At 36.9% G+C, this 14,903-nt stretch overlaps 2 protein-coding genes across 3 annotated transcripts; both read left to right on the forward strand.

Moving 5' to 3' along the window:
• Positions 1 to 4,863: 4,863 nt before the first annotated feature.
• On the forward strand, positions 4,864 to 8,211 carry LOC113705076 (uncharacterized). The gene is made up of 8 exons (XM_027226956.2): positions 4,864 to 5,097; positions 5,181 to 5,314; positions 5,437 to 5,503; positions 6,249 to 6,301; positions 7,090 to 7,144; positions 7,358 to 7,475; positions 7,644 to 7,690; positions 7,780 to 8,211. The coding sequence occupies exons 1-8, from the start codon at positions 5,011 to 5,013 to the stop codon at positions 7,882 to 7,884; spliced, it is 666 nt and encodes a 221-aa protein (XP_027082757.2). The 5' UTR covers positions 4,864 to 5,010; the 3' UTR covers positions 7,885 to 8,211.
• An 861-nt stretch (positions 8,212 to 9,072) lies between these two features.
• On the forward strand, positions 9,073 to 14,776 carry LOC113704999 (probable transcriptional regulator SLK3). Of its 2 annotated transcripts, XM_027226861.2 has the most exons (10): positions 9,073 to 9,224; positions 9,915 to 10,873; positions 11,049 to 11,180; positions 11,350 to 11,398; positions 11,642 to 11,856; positions 11,933 to 12,001; positions 12,441 to 12,541; positions 13,249 to 13,342; positions 13,440 to 13,509; positions 13,804 to 14,776. In XM_027226861.2, exons 2-10 carry the CDS (start codon positions 9,971 to 9,973, stop codon positions 14,601 to 14,603), a joined length of 2,433 nt encoding a protein of 810 aa, XP_027082662.2. In that variant the 5' UTR covers positions 9,073 to 9,224; positions 9,915 to 9,970; the 3' UTR covers positions 14,604 to 14,776. The 2 variants fall into 2 exon arrangements, with proteins under 2 accessions (XP_027082662.2, XP_071916763.1); XM_072060662.1 differs by lacking the exon at positions 9,073 to 9,224 and having other exon boundaries at positions 9,894 to 10,873.
• The last annotated feature ends 127 nt before the right edge of the window (positions 14,777 to 14,903 follow it).

A 14,903-nucleotide genomic window follows, 5' to 3' on the forward strand; every position in this document is an offset into this window, starting at 1 on the left:
GGATGTTATAGTTGCAAAGTTTACGTATACCAAATTTAGGGACTTAGCACAGTACATGGATCGAAAGGACATTTCTGTTGGTCGGTATCTTTCTTTGCAATCATAACTGATCTATCTTAGTTATTATATGTTGTTAGGCTTACTTTTACAGTTCCTCTCACTAGATATTATGGGAGTTGTTATTGCTGCGTTGGATGAAAGGAATGTCACAATTAATTCAAAGGAAGCCCGAGTCCAGAAGCTTGTCATTGTTAATGAAGAGTAAGAAGGCTTAATCTTTGTATACACTCACTATCTGCTTTTACGGATTAAGGCATTTTTCAACAAAAACATAAACACTTGATCTGTTTCAAATATTTCAGATTGCAGACACTTATGCTGTCTATGTGGAATGCTTTTATTGATAATGAAGGCTCCAAGATTATCTCGGACATTCAGAACTGTCCTGTTCTTATTGGAAGAAGGATAAAGGTTCAAAATTACAATGGTCGGTATAACAGTTGGCACTTACATGTTCTGAACGTATAGCCTTTTTCTATCTGTGCATTTTTCCAAATCACATATTGCTTCCCCTTTTCTTTTTTATAGGCGTAGCTCTTTCTACTTGGTTTGATTCAGCAGTCCTTGTGAATCCACCTATTCAGGAAGAAATGGAGCTCAAGAACTAGTTCTGCTCTTACAATTTTCAGTATTTGCTGCTTATAGAGTTTTTAATTCATCTGTTTGTTTGACAGTCAGAAAGACTTAAGAGCTGGTTTCACTCTTATAATTTTCGATCTCAGGTGCATACAAAAAAATGATATGTTCCCTATTTGCCTGACCGTTTTAGTATCCTATATACAGGGCAAGTAGAAATGTCAAATGCCTTGCAGACATTGTCGAAAAGCGAACTTACAATCGCTACAATCCTGATATCTCTTGCCAAGCAGATCAAAAAACTACTGATATATCAAATATCAGCTCAAAACACAAGGTACTGTCCTGATTGCAGCCTCATCAGTAGCTTTCAGCCTACAAATATTTTGACTACTTCATGTACTGACTATATTTTTAGAATGTGTGGGTCAAAGCATCGTTTTCATTTGAAAACATCTTCCAAAAATTTTGGTACATCGGGTGCGAAAAATGCTTCCGCTCCACGTCTGCGGATTATGGTGCTCAGTTCATGTGTAATACTTGTAAACAAAAGCACAAGGCTGAACCAAGGTATAATGATCGTTAATTTATTTGTTACTTGTCATTTCTGCTGCTACTGCTCATTATATAATCATTTTTTCCCTCTGCTGTGCCTTATATAAAGCTTGCATACTTAATAGGTGTAAATTTGATGTTGACCTCTCTGATGCCACTGGAACAGTCACAGCCACACTGTTTGGTGATTTAGCTGAAAAACTGCTAACGTTCACAGCAAAGGAAGCAATGGAGCATTATTTTCAGGTTTGCTCTTACCATGCTGCATCAGTACATATGTATATATATGTCTTTATATATATATATATATTCTTTTATTTTGTAAATTGCAGAATACATCCTTACCTCTTGAAATTCTGCATGAGGACCTAAAATCAAAAAAATTCCTTGCCTGCATAAGACCTGTACAAGTTCCCTTGGCTGATGCAAAACAACGCTTCACAATGGTATACTATAAAGAAGTTTCTCATGACCAAGTTTCTATTACAGACTCCGGTGAACAGACCTTGATTTCTCCTTCAGCAGGTTATGACCTATGCTTAGTCATCTTTGCTTGACATGTGAATGAATTACTCTGCAAATAAGAAGTGTATTACATTTCATCTGTACTATGTACATATTTGTTTTTCTATGCAAGAGACACCTCACTGAATCAGGTATGGTTACTGCTTTTCAGCAGGCGAAACGTCTTCTTCCAAAGCTAAAGTTTGTCTCCTTCAAAAACTTGACGCGTCTGCTGAAAATATGCAATTAAGCTCTGAAGCTCTTCAGAGCAGCCCCAGGAAAAAGCCCAGACAAGCTTAGAGTAGTTCCTTTTCCAAACAAGGCATATTGTTTTTGCTGGACTCTCTGTTATCTGTCATTTTTAGCACATTTTTTTAGCACTGTCATGCTGCTAATGTGCCTATGAAATGCTATGAAATATCCATGCGGCTGAAGTATGTATCTGTGCACACTGTTAAGCATTGCCTATTAAACTAAATGCCTTTTGCAACTTAGTTTCAAAGTAGCATATTCTGCGTGCCTTCATGCTGTTTCAAGCTAACATTTATTGCCAACAGCAACACTTTTTCCCATTCAATATATTTATCAAAGCTTTCACTTTCCAGTCCATTTCTTCTGAAATAATGTGCCATAAAGTAATGTGAAATGATGTGCCATGAATTAACTGTTGCCTCCAAACATCAAACCGCATTGACCCTTTCCAAGATTGTCTTTCTGCATTCATTAATGATCTTACAGCTATTAGTTCAACCACTTTCAATGAATACACTGGTTACTAGATACTTTTACAAACCAGTTTTTGCTGCCAAAGCTTGTTATGGAACCTGTATATATATGACAAGAACAACCTACTAAAATCTACAGCCTCAGAAGGCCATTATAGTTATATAATACTAATAACAAACTAACATGGAGTTCTCTGAAAGCGTTGGATCCTCTAGTCTTCCACCAGATATTACCGGCAGGACGGAATGCTGCTTCTTCTTTAAGAGTAGCAGTTCTAAGCAGGTAATTTTGCTTCTATATAGTTTTGCTTCCTCGTGCCATATGATTTCTTTGGTGATAACCAAAGATTTTCAAAATAATTAGATCTTCCCTGCTCAATTTCTGCTGCTTCTAAGAAACCACCAACAACGTACCATAACTATTCTGGAAGGATATAGAACATGGACTATCAGTATTTTAGAAAGTTGGTTTGGAGAAGGCTGGCAAGACTTCTGCGAGAATAATATCATCCGGGAAGATGACACAATGTTCCTTCGACATTCTGGAAACTTGATGTTCGACGTGCTCCATTACTCAGCAACAAAAACGCATGACTACTTACCTTGGACTCATCCACTACCTAGTCTGTTAGATACTCCAGAGCATGTTATGCTAAAAAGTTAGTTTTTCTCATGCTTAAACCCTTCCAGCTTTTTAGCATAATTCTTGTTTTATTTGCCACCTTTGTACGCTTACCTTTTTTAATTATACACAGAACAAAGAATGCAGTGTCAGAAAGTAGCATCGGCAATGAAACCAGATTTTGTTCAACACCTCGCTGATGGTCTATCATTCTATGAGATCTTCACTGAGCAAAACCAACATCATTTTGTGAGCTTTAGTTATCTCCTGTTCTATTTTTTCATTCACTGCTTTCTTTCCCACTGATAATTCTTCCTTTCCCTGAACAACAGAAAGCGCCCAAATTTGTATCCTTCTTCATACATGGTGACAAAGCTCCTCTGATCACCCTAAGAACTGGAAACAAGACAATCACTCTTGGAATGCGTCGGAGACAGTTTACAACAAATTGGAACACTTTTTGTTTTGAGCATCAGCTACAATTTGGCGACGCTTTAGTATTTATCCCTGAAACAGAGTTCTGCTATACTGTCCTAATATTCGACAAGCGTGGAGTCGAAAAGCTATTCCCTTGGTACAACAAGTTCTGCATCTTCTCTGATGCACCAACCAGTAGAACTTAGCCAGCTTCTTTTATATTTGTTCTAGGAGAAACGTTGTCCTTCTTATATGTTCACTAAGCATATGAATGCCAGCTTTTATTGTCCTTTTTTTCCCATACCAAATTTACCTTACCAATTTATCTAAAACGTGCCGCACATTTATTTCAACCATTTAGGAAATTTCACCCAAATTAATTGCCTTTAATTCTATTAGTTACAGGAAATTATTTTGCCTGCAGACAGTTATCCATCCACTTTAATTCCCTACAATTTTTAAAAAATCTGTTACCCTGAGGGTGGAACAAAAAATTACGTTTATTACATTCTACCTTAATTATCGACTTTTTAATTAATGCCAAGTTCTCCATATCGTTAATTTATACATGTAAAAAAACATTTCTACTAACTTTTGCCTTCTTAATTCAGATGGCAGTATCGTTTCAATTAATGGCTTGTGTATTCTTTTTTTCATCTTTATAATTATCTCCCCTAATTTTTACACAACATATTGCAATTACAAATTATACTACTTTATTAAATTCATACTCTGTAATGCTCCTGGTGGGCATTACATTAATTCTTCACCGTGCGCAAGCACGGTATATTTCTGCTAGTTTTTATATATAGGGGGTGTATCTATATATATATACATATATATATATACAGACACGCACATTCAATAATTTCATCTTTTTTATTCAAAGTGTGGGGAAAGGTGGGAGGATAATATATATATATATATATATATATATATATATATATCCATTCAATAGTTCCCTGTTTTTTTATTCTATTACAGTGAGATTGGTAATTAAAGCAGAAAGTGAAAGAAACTGAACACTTGATGCTATACAGAATTGAGAAGATATAAGGAATTCTTTCTACTTAAAATTTCATTCTCTTTTTCATTGTACCAAACATAATTATCCTCTCTTTTTGTAATAGAAATTTTACAAACATTGAAAGAATTCTTTACACGGCGTTGGGCCGTATGAAAGTTTTTTAATTACCTTAAAAAATGGAGGTATTGGGCTTATATGGGCCGCTTCGTAAACACAACGAATTTGTCCAAAACTTCTGAACTCTGATTAAAATGCTGCCCTTGTGCAAAAAGGTTTGGTCCGAAATTTCAGCCCAACCATTGACAAGAAGCCCATCACAAATACGGCGTCGTTTGTTGATGAACTATTGCTTCTTCTTCATGCGCAGGGCAAAAGAAACATCGATGGATTGGGCAAAATTAGCGCTTCTCTGAAACCTCTAAACCCTAACTTCTATTTTTATCCCCTATCCACTTCTTTTTGTTTTTTCTTTGAATAGTGCTGGATTTTCAGTTCCTAGTTACTGAATTCTACTAGAAATTAAAATGACAAAACCGGATTTAGCAGTCGCGACGTCAAGCAAAATCAAGTTCGACGATAGCGATGATGATCACGATTCTACCTCCGAGGATGTATGTATAGCTTCCTGATTTCAGATACGTATATCTTTCCATTCTCTGGAATTGTGTAAATAATACTATTGAATAAATTGAAGGAAGGGGAAATAGAGAAGGAGCTGGCGGATGTGACGTTCGAGGAGCTGCAGCGAGCCAAGTCGGACGGGTCGGAGATGGTGTATAGGAAGTTCAAATCGGAGAATAAAGTCGGTGGAAGAGCGAATAAGAATAGGTTTAGTATTTTTTTGAAAATCTGTTTTTTTTTTCGGTTAATTTTTTTTAAATTCTTTTTGTATTCCATCCATTTTTAATGATTTTCTTTGCTGGAAAACCTGTGGCGTTAACTTTTTGAAGGCCGATGGAAATGAGTAGTAAGAAGCCGGTTAATAGATATAGAGAAGTCATCCAAGTTCCAAAGAAGGTGAGAAGCAAAGCTGAAATTTTGTACGAGTTTTTGTTACATTACTGATGGTTTTCCTTGTTTGGACTAAAATTATCGGAGAAAGATACTTTTTGTTAGTCAAGGGATTACTCTCATACTTTGTGAAGGAAATGAGGGTATAGATTCTCTATATGGGCAGTTGCATGCTAGGCATTCTACATTTTCAGCTGCAGCACACATTTATTTATTTATTTATTTATTTTGGGGCGGGGGGTGGTGGGGAGCTTTTTGTATTGTAGGTGGACCCCAAACCTGCTGCAGGTATTGCATCCTGCGGCAATTTGCATTGTCGACTACCTAGCTTAATATCTCCCTTGTTGAGGAGCTTGTCTCATTTCCTAATTTGAAATTTGTTGCTTGTACCCATATAGGGATATCTTAATTTATCTGCTTGACACAAAAGGGTATCATTTTGTGTGGAAATTCTTTTAGAGAGCCAATTTGATGTTTCCTGCAGTGAAATTAAGGAAATTAAGAAAATCATATATGGTATATATTTCTTTTGTCTGTTTTTCCCTTGTGTTGTCAAAATGATTGGAGATTGTATAATGCATGAATTGTTAGTTTCAGTGGTTGGACTGTCATCTTTGATCAGTTGATTGTATCACATAGGTATGCTAAATAGGTCTAGTTTTACTGGTATATATCGCTGGAAGCTTGTTATTTCCAATAATCTGATTTATTGGAGGATAAGAAGATCCTATTGGTTGCCTTTTTTGTTCAGGTTGTACGTGATCCTCGCTTTGAATCATTATGTGGCAGACTTGATGTTGAAGGGTAAGCATCCTCCTCTCTTTCCTTTCATATTGTTACCCTTTTTTGGGACTAATTAGGTTTTGATGATTTTATAAGATTGTAAAGTTGTAGCCTAAAGTTGTATCCTGAGATATGCGTAGAAGGTTTGAGTAGAACTAATGAAATTCATCATACTTTGCCTTTCTACAAAAAGGATCTTTTTTCGAGGGAATCGAATTCACTATCTGATGAATAGAAAGAACTGAAGATGCTTCTGGCAGGATGTATCGATTTCTTACTGGATGTTTATGGAAAACTAAGCCTGAAAGTAAATTAAGAAAGCTACAGAGCTTAAAATTTAGTAAAACCGAATATTTAATTCTTTTTTTCCAGTTTTATTCCAAGCAAGCTTCTTGATGAAGCTGAGAATATATTTGTCTTTCAGTTTTTTATGCCAATCTGTCAGTCATAGCGAGACTTGGAGCAAGAGTAAGTGGGGTATATAGCTAATTTTATATGCTCTAGCACATTCATGTAATTGAAGATCCTTGTGGTGCAGAATAGGGGGTGGGGCTCTCTCTTTTTTTTTTCTTTTTTTTTTTTTTGAGATGCCTTTTGTATGTCACAGCTGAAAATTATGCTTGTGTCCATCATGACATGGTAGTTTTCGTTATTCAGTCGAGAGATATTGCTAGGACTCAATTCTAGCTGGCCATAATAGTTTTCCCTTGAATAATTTGGTTGGAAGCTACATCTGATATTAATTTTGGTAATATGGACTTGTTACTTGCTTTCTTTTGAATAACAAACATCATATATGGATGTTGTAGGTTCAAGAAAAGATATGGTTTTCTCTATGAGAATGAGCTTCCTGGTGGAAAAGAGGTATATTTTGGATATTGGGAAACCATTGAATATCAGATTTCCTTTGTTTAACTGCATTCGTCATTCTAGGCGCTAAAGAAACAGCTGGAGAAATCAAGGGACCCAGAATTTTTGGATTGTCTTAGTTCTCTTTCGACATTTTTCGCTCGGTGCATCAGTTTGTTAACAAAAATGCTTTACTTATTTCGTGTTTATTTTTGCTATATATCTTAGGATAAACAATTGAAGAGTGCAGTATCAAGACGCACTGACAGAGAAATTTTAGCTGAACACAAGAAGAAAGAGAGAGAAGCTGCAAAGCAAGGGAAAAAACCATACTATCTGAAAAAATGTATCTCCCCTTTCTCTGTCTCCCCCCTCATTACATACATGCATGCACAGATGCCATTACCCACCCACCCACTCTCTCATTGCCCATTTCAGAAATAAATAAGCATCTCCTTTTCTTTTCGCTACCAACCTGATTTGTGACCGACGTAATTCTGTTTTTTTGTTGTAGCTGAAATACGAAAGCAAAAGCTTATTGACAAATACAAGGAACTGAAGGTACATGTCAAAAAAGTCTTTGATGACATGACAGATGTTTTGATTATGACACGAGGAATTGAAAACCTAACCTATTTGTTATCTTTCAGGCATCTGGGAAGCTTGAATCTTTTATTGAGAAAAAGAGAAAAAGGAATGCTTCAAAAGACCACAGATACATGCCATATCGCCGTTTGGAAGGAGGAGACCAATAATTTAAAAATGTTATTGGAACAACAGAGCCTAGTGTATGTGATCTGATAGGCTTGAGAACTTTGCTATGCCTATTAAGGTTGCAGGAGGGACGAGCATCAGTTGATGTTTTTGTTTTTGGCTCTTATTCGCTTGAAATAAGCCTTTTGTTGTATCGTAGTAGATTAGCTGTTTATAGCTAGCTTTGAACTTACATGTCATGAAAGAGCCCGGAATGGCTTTTAAATCCAGAAACTGGCTCCAAGGCTGAGTATCTTATATGTTCTCGACATCAAACTATTTTTTGCCATTCCAGCTTGGACTAAATCAGTATTGCCCATAATTTTTAATGTTCTTGCCCTCATTTTACGAACTGAACTTTTTTTTTTGTTTCTGTAGGCTATAGATGTTATTGAACAATTTCCTCCCATGTTTTGCTCACCACTCAGTTTAGATTGGTGCAGGCTGGTTCTGCCTTAAAGTTTGATGTAATTATAAGTGGAGGATGTTCAAAGTGGAATATGGACGAAATGTTAGGGAAATGTTATTAAACAGTTCTTTCTTTGGTTTACTTTTTGATCCAGGATACATGTAGACGTTATTAACTTTATATATTTAAGGTGCCAAGTCAAATGAGATGAGGACATATGGATAAAGTAAATTTAAAGTAAGAATTCTTTACAGGTAGAGTATCTTATGGACAACAGTAAATCTTTTCAAGCATAAATAAAGTGTGAACATATTGATTCGGTTTGTTTGTTGGACGTACGAATTTGTCTCTGGGCATGGAACTTATCTTGGCCAACTTTCTTGAAGCAATTGACATAAACGAGCGAATTGCATCATGCTATGAGTTAAAAACTCATAAAAAGGTAATATGACGAAATAAATACTCATTGACAATATGGAGGCTTTTTTTGGTGGCTGAATACTACTAATTCATAAAAAAATAAATATTTTTTTGAAATTAAATTTTAAAAATTTTTATTGAAAATCTACAAAACTTAATGAGCAAGTAGTATATTATATACCCCGGAAGGACAGAGATTTAAGATTTATGACATCAGCCGTCCAATCGGAAGATGCGTTATAAATTTGTCCGACTCACACCGCATTAAGAACCTCCCGGTGCATTTGGCCTCCTATGTGACCGACGCGTGTCTTTATCAGTACCCTCCAAACCACTGTAAAGCATGGCCCCATCTACCGGCAATGGCCGGTCACCCCTCTCCTTCTTACACATTCTCATTTTCCCTTCCCGCGCCTCTTATAAGACGACACTCCCAACGCTTACTCGGAGCAGTGGACTATGGAGTTATAGACACCTTGGCGCGCAACTCTCCAAACCTTTCAGTTTCTTAAGGTTAGCATTTACTTGTGATTTCTTTTTTCTTTTTTGGGGGGTTAATTCTTGTTTCTTGGTTCTTTTTAGTTTTTGCTTTGGATGATGGGAGAATGTAAAAGCATCAAACAACATTTTCTTGAAGTTACTTGATTGAGTTTTTCTTTCTTTCTTTCTTTCTTTTTTTTTTTTTTGTTTTTTGGTTGATTAGGTAGAGAAATATTGAGCAAGAAATGAAGGTTTGGAATTTGTAGTTTTTTAGAAAGATTTAAACGATTCGCTAAGAAGAAAATAATGGGTCGTACTTGGAATTGAGTTTTGGTGCAGGGTTAATGTATACAATGAAGGTGAGTTTGAAAATTTATTTTTTTTGGGGGGAACTTTTTAGTTTCCTTGAAATAACGATGTGGGTTTTGCTTGTATGTGATAAGTGGTGCTGAGGAGGAATTTTGTCATATTCCATTTCGGATAGGTATATAGGATTGCATGTGTTAATTGCGAGCTTCGCATTTTATAATCTTTTAATTTCTCTGCTTTTCATGTGATCTTTTAATTATTTTCTAATATGATCTTGTCTCGGGTGGGATGTCCTCGAGCATGTTATCGAAGAAAAAATTGATTTTTATTTTCTTGAAGGATTTTCCAGTAAGTCTTCAATTTCTGATAAGTGGCCGTGATTATGTGTCTGGTTGATATGGCAATTTTTTGTAGTGCCTTTTTGCAAGTATCGTATTGGTTCATTGAGCTTGGGGTCATCATCAATCTGCATGCGTGTAGATGCATACCTGAATTCCAACCACCAATTGGCTATACCTGCTGCAGTACATAGTAAGGAAAATGATGTTTTTCTCAAGTCTTCAAGTGCTAGCATTTCACATAGAAAAGAAGTTGTGGGCACTTTGCCAGGAGACTCGCCACTTTCAATAGTTGAAATAGCAGAATTGAATGCAAATATGGCCTCCAGGAACGAAAATCCAACTAGTCTTGGCAAAGCTCTGAATACAGTTGACATAAATTCTTTGCATGCTGATACCAACTTGTTGCCTAGTGGAGGATTTTTGGACAAGACTGGCAATGCCAACATGGAGCCTTACCTTAACTTACTCTCTTCACTGGTGCCATTCTCATCCAGAAATTTAAGCGGTTTACCATTGGAAGCTTCTCCTGTGTGCCATCAAAATACTCTTGTGGATCAAAGCAACCAACAAGGGCATAAAAGGCGGAAATTACAGCAAACGGCAGGCTCTACTGCTCTCATTGAACCTAAAACACAAAGCCACCTTCATTCACTTCCTATTGGGATACAACAGGAACCTAATACTCTGAAACAGGCATTGAACAATTCTAGTATGAATTTAAATCCAGCTTATTCATTACAGCAACAAGCGGTTCAATGCCTACTATCAAGGAATGACATTGATCAATTGCAAGATAATAGTCCACAGCTGAAGGCATTAATCCAGTATCAATTGCAGAATCAATTTCTACATCAGATTCTGCATTCTAGTCCAAACTTGCTCGGAGCTCATTCCCCCCAGTCAGGACAGCAGATGAAGAATCAGTTGCCATATCAGGCCACTCATCAAACTTCTTCCATTCAGTCCACCGGTGATGGGATTTGTTCCCAAAGATTGACTCAATATATACATCATCTGTTGCATCGACCAAAGGTTGTTATTCCAAATGAGTTTCTTGCTCATTTATTTTATTAAGGAAGTTGTTTGGCATTCTACAAATCCATCTCCTCATGCATCCTCAAGATCATGTATCATATCTTTCGTTTTCCATTTCACTGATTGTCTTTCTGAAGCTCGATGGGGCTAAGTTTGATATCATCGTTTGCAGGATAACAGTATTGTCTACTGGAGGAAATTTGTGTTAGAGTTCTATGCTCCTGGAGCTAAAGAAAGATGGTGTTTATCTTCATATGAAAATGTTGGGAAAAATGTTCTTGGTGTTCTTTCCTTGGGGACTATGGTCAGTATCCATACAATACATGCAATCTGCCTCTAGGCTGACAAATTAACTTCAATGGTTCTCTGTACTCAATTTATGTCAATTTCATGCTTATCCATCAGATAGCTTCTTTTAGAAAATTTTGCATATTGTGCTTCTTAAGTTTTTTGCTGCTTATTTTGCTTCTCAGGATAGCTGGTGCTGTGACATATGTGGTACAAAATCAGGAAAAGGGTTTGGTAAGCAAACTAGTTGTGCATTTGTAGTCCCAATTTGAAATAGTGAACAGAAAAATGTTCTATGGACCTCACTATTCTGTTGTGCTGCAATGAAAAATTATTTGTATTTTACTTTTGTCTTTCAGTCATTCCCTCGACCTGTTCATTGCAAATGTTCATTCACTTAGAAACCTAGCATTTGCTTTAGTGAGTAGAATGTGCAGTTTATGATTCCTCTTTACTTGTTCTTTTCTCGATTGGCAGAGGCAAGTTTTGAGATACTCCCCAGGCTTTGCAAAATGAAATTCGAGAGTGGTACTCTTGAGGAAATTCTCTTTCTTGAGTTTCCTCGAGAGTGTAGGCTTTCTTCTGGCATAATGATGTTAGAATATGGGAAAGCGATACAAGAGAGCATATACGAACAATTCCGTGTTGTCCGAGAGGGTAAACTTCGTGTTATTTTTAGACACGACTTGAAGGTGAGCTACTTTTCATTATGCAAAAGGCTGCTAAGCTGGATTTCCATTTCTAATTTCATTTGATGATCATCTTCAGATATTATCCTGGGAATTCTGTGCACACCATCATGAAGAATATGTGCCCCGTCGATTAGTTGCACCCCAGGTATGAAATTCTGTCAGATAGTCGCAAGATTTTCCTAACCTTGCTATTTTACTTTACACGTGCATGGAAGAAGCTTTCTTCATTTTCTGGGACAAATAAAACTGATTTCAAAGACTTTTCTGTACACACTGAGGCTGCAATTAGTAAAGAGAAACACTAACCGAAGCAGCTGAAAAATTGTTGTTAAATAGTTAGATGAAATGGTTATAACATCAGGGGTCTCCACCAAATTTAAGTGTTAAGTGTAGGATATCAGTATTTTGCAATTTGCTTGCTTACTATAGGATAAGAGTTTGCTTTAAAGGCTTTGTCTACCTTTAATTTTGTTTTTCAAGCATTGATCTGATAAACATGGAAAATGATTTGTAAATGAGAGAAAGATATTAGCATCTAGTTCTTGCATAATGAGCTTTAAACAAAAATCTATGCCATTTTTCAGGTTAATCAGTTAGTCTATGCTGCTCATAAATATCAAAGCTCCCATGGCAATCCTGCACCTCGTAGGGTCCCAGCCGCGGAAGTGCAAGGAAATTGCAATATGTAAGTACAACATGTTGACTTATTTATACTAAAATCCAAGTGTTTCTATCTTGGAACAACTTTGGCAAAGTTGCATCTGGTAAAAGGAAACCTAACCGATCCTGCTCCCCCACTGAACCCCATCCTTGGGTTGACCAAAAAGGAAAAAAACTAACTCAAAAGAAGAATACATACATAGGCATACCATTCACATAGAAGGATAAGAACAAAAGAGAGAATCTCAGAGCACCACCAGATATATTTGAATGAGGGATGTACTCTGCGATTTCTTAAAGTGCTGCAGCATTGTTTAGAATCCATGAACCTATTTATGATTGATGAAATGCTGGAATTGTGAACATACAAACATGAAGAGATCATATGGTGTTGGGACTTCTTTTTTTTTCCAACGTGCGACTTGTTTGTGCTTTAGCTATCTTTTAAGATATTTTGTTGATAATAATCAATGCATGAAATAGTAGTCATAATTCTGGGAGTGAACTAGTAAGTTTAAGAATATTGCATATTATAAGAGGCTACTACATGCTTTGGTGTTTGCAGTTGATGAGCCTCTCTGAGATGGCTGTGTTTCTGTGTCCCTTTGTTTATTTGTGAATAACACATTTTGCTTTCTATTGAGCATTTTACAAATATGGGAACAACTGTTAAGAGCGCTCAAACACCTTCCCAACTGTTAAGAGGGCTCAAACACCTTCCTCTTTGTCTAGGTTTCTTAAATCTGTGCATCAACTAGCAAAGCATTTGGATTTACCAATTCTGAATGACTTGGGATTTTCTAAAAGACACGTCAGATGCTTACAGGTTTGACATTTCTTTGGTTTAGACCGAGATCTGTAAGTGAATTGCTCTGTTTCTTAATGTTTTATTTCTCATTGTGTGCTTTGATTCCCATCAACAGATCATTGATGTTGTCAACAGCATGAAAGATCTCATGGATTTTAGCATTAAAAGAAGAATTGGACCAATTGGTATGCACATGATACTATCCTAAGCATTTTTTTTTTTGGCTAGGTTGTATCTCAATATAACTGCAGGCTTCCTATCCATTTTGTGGTGAGGGTTGGGGGGAGTTGTAAAGTACAGTCATTTAAGGGGAGATAAAGTATCCTAATAACTGAAACCAGCTTTGATAGTCCAATCTATGCGTCCCTAGAGCTGTTGCATTTTGTAGTACTTGTTACAATCATGTTTCCTTTCAAGGCATATCTTGTTATCAGCTGTCCATTTGTCATAAGCTTGTTAATGCAATCTTTCTTCTGTAGAGAGCTTGCAGACTTATCCTCATGCAGGCACCAAGACAGATATGTGGAGAAATGTACAGAATGTGAAGCAGGAAACATTGAAGCAAGGGAGCTCTCAGGACATGCAGACAGATGGGATTAGGTCAATGGCCATGCATCTTGGTCCTGAAATCCACCATAGTGACGCCCATATGACCGGTGATGGAGTTTTGTCTGGCTCAGGAGATGTGGGATCTATGTTGGCTCATTACCATCAGAAAACAGCATGGGGAAATATATTAAACACAAAAGGAAGTACTACAGAGACAGAGCAGTCATGCTTGATGGGCAATTTTAGCCAAAGAGCTACATCTTCTCCATTTCTGCGTCAGTCCAATAATCCTGCACCACTTGACAACTCAATGCTCAGTAGGTTGCCCAGTGCACGGACTTCTGAAGCAATTAGTGACATAAAGAAACAGATGATAGATAAGTGGCTTCAGGAGATGGTGGCTGAGAGCAGAGCCAAAGGGCTGCAGAATACACCTGGAAAGCAGGACCAAGCCTTGCATGAGTTCAACGCAAATATCCTCAGTGGCTTGCCTACTATTGCCAGGGTTAGAGGTACAGCGAGGCCAGGTTTTGGTTATGGTACAGATGCTGCCCCAGCACAGGCAAATCTTTTGGCTGATGTCCCAGGGAGCGGTGGCATATCTAGGACTACGTCCAATATTAATACTCTCAAAATTAGTGGCAGCAACCCGAGTCCTGCAATCAAAAGAGAACCAGACCTTCCGGAGGTTCCTGAAGCTTTTATGGGTGGTCAGTTCTCGAAAAAGTGACTTGTAGCTATGCATATGGAAAGTTCATACTCATCGAGGGAAATTCATGATAGAAACCTTTGTGGAGTATAAATTTTGTAAATGGGATTTCATAACTTTGAAGTTTATGACATATCTTAACTGTTGGTCCGAAGTGAATCAAACCTGAATATAGTAATACCCATCTTTTTCAACCTGAGGCTGGAGCTAAATGTCTGGTTGTTGACATTCTTTTTAACTGCTTTTGTTTTATTTTATTTTTTTCAAATTCTGATGAATTTTCTTGTTAAGTTTAGATTACTAGGAAAATGATTGCTTTGG

This window comes from Coffea arabica, chromosome 8e (genome assembly GCF_036785885.1).
Source record: "Coffea arabica cultivar ET-39 chromosome 8e, Coffea Arabica ET-39 HiFi, whole genome shotgun sequence".
In the NCBI taxonomy this organism is placed as follows: domain Eukaryota; kingdom Viridiplantae; phylum Streptophyta; class Magnoliopsida; order Gentianales; family Rubiaceae; genus Coffea; species Coffea arabica.